General features: G+C 37.3%; 1 protein-coding gene across 2 annotated transcripts; it reads right to left on the minus strand.

Annotated features, from left to right (window-relative positions):
- Positions 1-1,459: 1,459 nt before the first annotated feature.
- On the minus strand, positions 1,460-4,136 carry LOC149530454 (inositol-tetrakisphosphate 1-kinase 1-like). Of its 2 annotated transcripts, none has more exons than XM_089809991.1 (2): positions 3,941-4,136; positions 1,460-3,843 (listed from the first exon to the last, which is right to left on the minus strand). In XM_089809991.1, the coding sequence occupies exon 2, from the start codon at positions 3,119-3,121 to the stop codon at positions 2,105-2,107; it is 1,017 nt and encodes a 338-aa protein (XP_089666117.1). In that variant the 5' UTR covers positions 3,122-3,843; positions 3,941-4,136; the 3' UTR covers positions 1,460-2,104. The 2 variants fall into 2 exon arrangements, with proteins under 2 accessions (XP_089666117.1, XP_089666118.1); XM_089809992.1 differs by having other exon boundaries at positions 1,460-2,072; positions 2,141-4,136.
- Between the last annotated feature and the right edge of the window lie 1,141 nt (positions 4,137-5,277).

Here is a 5,277-nt window from a genome sequence, read left to right on the forward strand (position 1 = left end):
TATAAGTTTGTCACAATTATGTAACTAGCAAAGTCTCACTTGTGAAATAAGAAGCCCCTACTAGTTAATGACTTAACATTAAATAACTCAAATAATTAAAAGAAGTTCCCACAGAAGTATTAAAGATACCAGAGAAAAAATGTTTCTTCACAGGGATAAACAATTTTTGAAGATACTGATATTAACCTGCACAAAATAATGGAAATACTCCAATATACTCAAAACTAAAATGATCAATAAACCCTTGAGATGGGCCGACACCATAAAAAGCTCTTTGTGGAAAAAGACACTTCACTCTATCTCATATGAGATTCCAAACACACACTGTTCTTCCCAAATCTCATATGACTCCCTTGCCTACAATTTGTAGTACAACCTAGCACTCCCGCTCAAACATACAGTAATACTTTTATTCTAATTAGTTAGTAGGAATGACTTAAAATACATATGCACGCAAGGGGATGCAGGGATGCACAGACAGGTTTCAGGGATGGGAGAACCAAAGGCCTACATTTGGGGATGGCAAGGAGACAGCATGGGGACAGCAAGGAGCAGCGGGGGGGCAAGGCTGATACACATTTCAAAATCTTCAAGGAAAAATCTGTAATATAACATCTCTGCAAGCACTCCACGAAAGGCAAACTAGTTTTCACAAAATTGAAAGTCGCAATTAGTATGAAATTGCATGTGTCATATAGCAAGCGACACAGCAGAGGTAGCAAAGGTGGTGGTGCTATGGGGGAATGTTTTCCAGGGATGCACAGATGGGTTTCAGGGATGGGAGAACCAAAGGCCTACATTTGGGGATGGCAAGGAGACAGCATGGGGACAGCAAGGAGCAGCGGGGGTGCAAGGCTGATACGCGATTCAAAATCTTCAAGGAAAAATATGTAATATAACATCTCTGCAAGCATTCCACGAAAGGCAAACTAGTTTTCACAAAATTGAAAGTCACAATTAGTATGTAATTGCATGTGTCATATAGCAAGCAACACAGCGCAGGTGGCAAAGGTGGTGGTGCTATGGGGGAATGTTTTCCCTAAGTCCCCAAATCTCAGAAACGTCCTTGTACTGGGGACGCAGGGTTTTCTGATGGGGACATGTCCCTGTGGAACAACTATTACTAATTTACTACCTAATAAATTATATCATACCCCTAGGTACATAATAGATATACTGCAACAAGCATCCATTAGAAGGTAAGATCAGAGTCTATAGTAAGATCAGAGTCAATAAAATAAAATGACATTTATAGTTGGCACAAAGCCTACACTATCAGGGAATTCATACTGACTGCATAAAAAAGAATTAAAATGAAGTTATTATCCATGTTGATATTACAAATAAGCTGAACAGGTCAATGCGATAAGATAACAATGAAAAAGGAACACAGACCAGAGAAGCACGAAAAAAGAGAAGTTCTACAAGCCAACCAAATAATGCCAAATAATGCTGGATCACTCAAGAACAGTAATAGATGCATTGCTGATGAGAAAGTTAACTTTGTACAGACAAGACTTATTAACTCAATATGTTTTTTGTTTATTTGACATTCTCCTTTGAGTTAAAATTCATTGTTGGTTGCTAGAAGCTGCTGATACACAGATCATTCTGCACGCTTGAGAGAATTAACGATGGGAAGCTGAAAACGTTTTTGCTCCCCCTCCCTGGAAATTAAATCTCAAAAAGCGAGAAAACTACCAAATCATGCCATTCTAGTTCTTGATCAGAGACTGAGATTTACCAAATGTTCAAACTTCAAATATATTTCACAAAAAGGCAATACAGATCTAGACATGGTTACAGTTGGTAGCTTCCACCGAATGAGCATCCATAAGCCACAAAAAATCTTTCAATGTGAAGGCAATAGAAGTTTAAACTAGCTTTCATGGTTGATCTTTAACAGATTATTTTTTCCCAGTGATAGTGAGCAAGTTGAATTCTCTGCAGCATGCATTTGGAAAACTGAAACAAAAAAAACACAATATGAATATCTTCTGCCAAGGACTTTATTCTACATCTGTTGCCAAAATGGAAACCCCATCACCCACACTGCTTTCTTTTACCGTGTCCTCAATTAAGAAAACTTTTTGTTTGTCATCATTTACAATGTGTCTTTGGTCCATTCCCCAAGAGGTACATTGCCCTCAATTTCTCTGCCTCGCAAAGCATTTTCTTTTCCAGAAGTTCTATCTTTTTCATGGAACGCATTCAAGAAAAAATTTGTTAATGCAGCCTCAAAACCTGGCATCTTAGCATAGCCTGGAAAATAGTTAATATCAATCACAAAATACTGATTTTCAGCCTTATTGTCCCTGATAAGATCAAAATTAAACAAACTTAAGCCCAATTCATCACGCAAACCCCTTGCAAGTTCTTCAATAAATCTAGCTCGTGGCAACTCGGCTTGCTCAATTTCCGTAACTTCATCACAATTCTCCGAAGCTGTGTTTGATATTTGAGAGAAAAGCACAAGACCCTCAACAGAGCTTTGCATCTCCTCGTGAGAAACATCCCGCAAAGACTTTCTCTTTACACACTCAACAAAATCACCAACAACGTACACCTTAAAGATCACCCCACTGTGATTCACAAACTCTTGAAGAACAAGCGGTGGCTTCAAGCTTTTCAAACCCTTAGAGTTAAATACCAGTGACATGGAATGAGAAGTAGCACTTCCATCTGCTACCAAAGGCTTGGCAATAACTGGAAACTTCAATTCTTCCAGAGCTTCTGGACTGATAAGTTCATCTGGCTTCTCCATAACAATCTGCATGGGAACGGCCACAGTTTCGTTTCCCTCCATGATTTTCAGTTTTTCTATACCTTGTAGCATGGAAATCCGATTATGCACCTTTTCAATGGCCTCAGGAGGGTCTATTACCATCACATAGGGATATTTTTCACGAAAATCATTAAGCTGTTCATTCCATTTTTTGCCATGCAATTTGTGCAAAATAGCATCGAAAGGTCCCTGGTTTGAAAGAGGATTGGTAGAATCAATAGCAACGAGATCAATGCCTCTTGATTTAGCGAGTTCCACCAAAGATGGAAGCAGAAAACTCTGTCGCTTCTTCTGGGTTAATGCATACCCAATCTTGTAGTGCAACTTGTCCGACATCTTAATTACAAGATTCTCTGGCCACTATAATCCCTAGATCAGACCTCAATTTAACACTTGAGTCCTCTCGTTGATCAAACAGAGCTGAAATTACCAGTAAAATCCCTCGTTCCTTGAACAGCCCTGAATTCAATCCCCTCGCTCCTTAAACTGGCCTAAATTGAATTAAAATTCACCTCATTGCTCAAACAAATCGAGATTTGAATACTAATACCACCTGATGTTTTATGCAGCTCCAAAGTTACATTATAACCCCCTCATTCCTTGAACAGACCAAACTGGACATCAAAACCCCATCATTCTTTGATTATACTTCAATTCTACAACCATACATTCCCTAAAATGATTAGCTTGATAGCAACCAAACCAGTTCCTTGCCCTGGATTCTATTTTTCGCCCCCAATAATCACTTGAAGGTGGCTAAATATCGATTTCAATGGCCATAAAAACACTTGAACAGAACCAAAAGAAACTTCAGTGGCCCAAAACTCTCTTGTACGCATGCAAAAATAGCTAAATTCAGTCCTAAAGACAAAAGCAAGATAAAGGAAAAAACAATCATTTCTGCAAATTCATTTCATCCGCACAACGTTTTTGGCAAAAATAAAAATTTCTGTGAATCACAAATTGGTTTGCTAAGTTCAGCAATCGGTCAGCCTTTCATTTCCGAGCTATAATAATATTCCAATATCTGAAATTTCCTTTATTATCTTCCCTCGTGCCTGCATTATCAGTTTACGAGGGCCAAATAAGAATTATTCTAAGTTTTTCCATCACATCTTTTCATGACAGGTAGTAAGATTTAATTACTGAACTCACCAGATTTTGGGCTTCCAACAAGATGAATCCACTAAGACCGCTTACAATTTCCGCTTGGTAGATTTGCGACCCATCTAGGGTTTTATTTCTTTTCCTAATATTTCTATACAACAAAAAAACTACCACCTAGCGTACAACCTGTGTATTATGTTTATGGCGGTCTTTCATGGACACAGCTATCTTCACCACAAATCGTCCATTTGTACCAAAAAAATAATTTTATATATATATATAAAGTATTATGCATACATACCAATGGAATCAAGGGAAACAAAAGTAGACGTCACTTGATTTGATTGATGGAAAACAAAGAATGTATAATTTAGTTCTAAAGGACAAAAATTATTTTATAATTATATTATTATTAAAAAATTAAATTATTATTCTTTTATATTTTTATTATTTTTTCATTTAAAACTATTAGCATAAATTGTGTATTTTGACATTGAAGAAGTTTGACTTATCATAAGAAAATTGTATTGTTCCTTCAACATGATCACACATCGAAATTGTTCTAGCGCTCAAAAACATTGTGTATTTTTTGCATCGAAGGAGTTCCCTTATAGTAGGAAGATTTAATTGCTCATTCGACATGATCGCAAATCAGAATTGTATATTTTCAACTTTTCACATGATCGCAAGTGGGTTTGAAGAGAGAAAAATCTTGGTGTGATCTTGCAAAACCCCTTCCTGCACCAATGACCAAGCACGAATATATGTTGCAGTTTTGGCTTGCATAACATTGCAACATCAAATGAGTAAAAAAGGCTTCCTACTGTAAGCCAAACTCATTTGACAAGCTCTAATGATGTTTGAAAATGCACAATACTTTTGACTTGTGCAACATGAAATCCTTTCCTACACAAATACCTACAATGTTGCACAAGAAAAAAACACACTACAGTTTTAGCCTGCACAGCAGCACAACATGAAATCCCTTCTTGCATAAATGACTTGCGATGTTGCGCGAGCACGAAAATACGTTGCAGTTTTGGCCTATGTAACATCTGAACATCGAAAGAGCAAAAAGGGCTTCCTATGATAAGCCAAACTCATTCAACAAGCTCTTACAATGTCTAAAAATGCATAATATTTTCGACTTGCACAACATCGCAACATGAAATCTCTACCTACACAAATAACTGCGATGATGCAGAAGCACAAAAATACACTACAATTTTGGCCTATGCAACATCACAACGTGATTTTCCTTTCTTCACAAATGACTTGCGATCCTACACAGGCATGAAAATACAATACAATTCCACCCGCATAACATCACAACATGGTTTATCTTTCTTTACAAATGACTTGCGATGCTACGCAGGCATGAAAAC

Source organism: Cupressus sempervirens, chromosome 11, assembly GCF_028749045.1.
Source record: "Cupressus sempervirens isolate cs-2001-9-10 chromosome 11, ASM2874904v1, whole genome shotgun sequence".
NCBI lineage: Eukaryota > Viridiplantae > Streptophyta > Pinopsida > Cupressales > Cupressaceae > Cupressus > Cupressus sempervirens.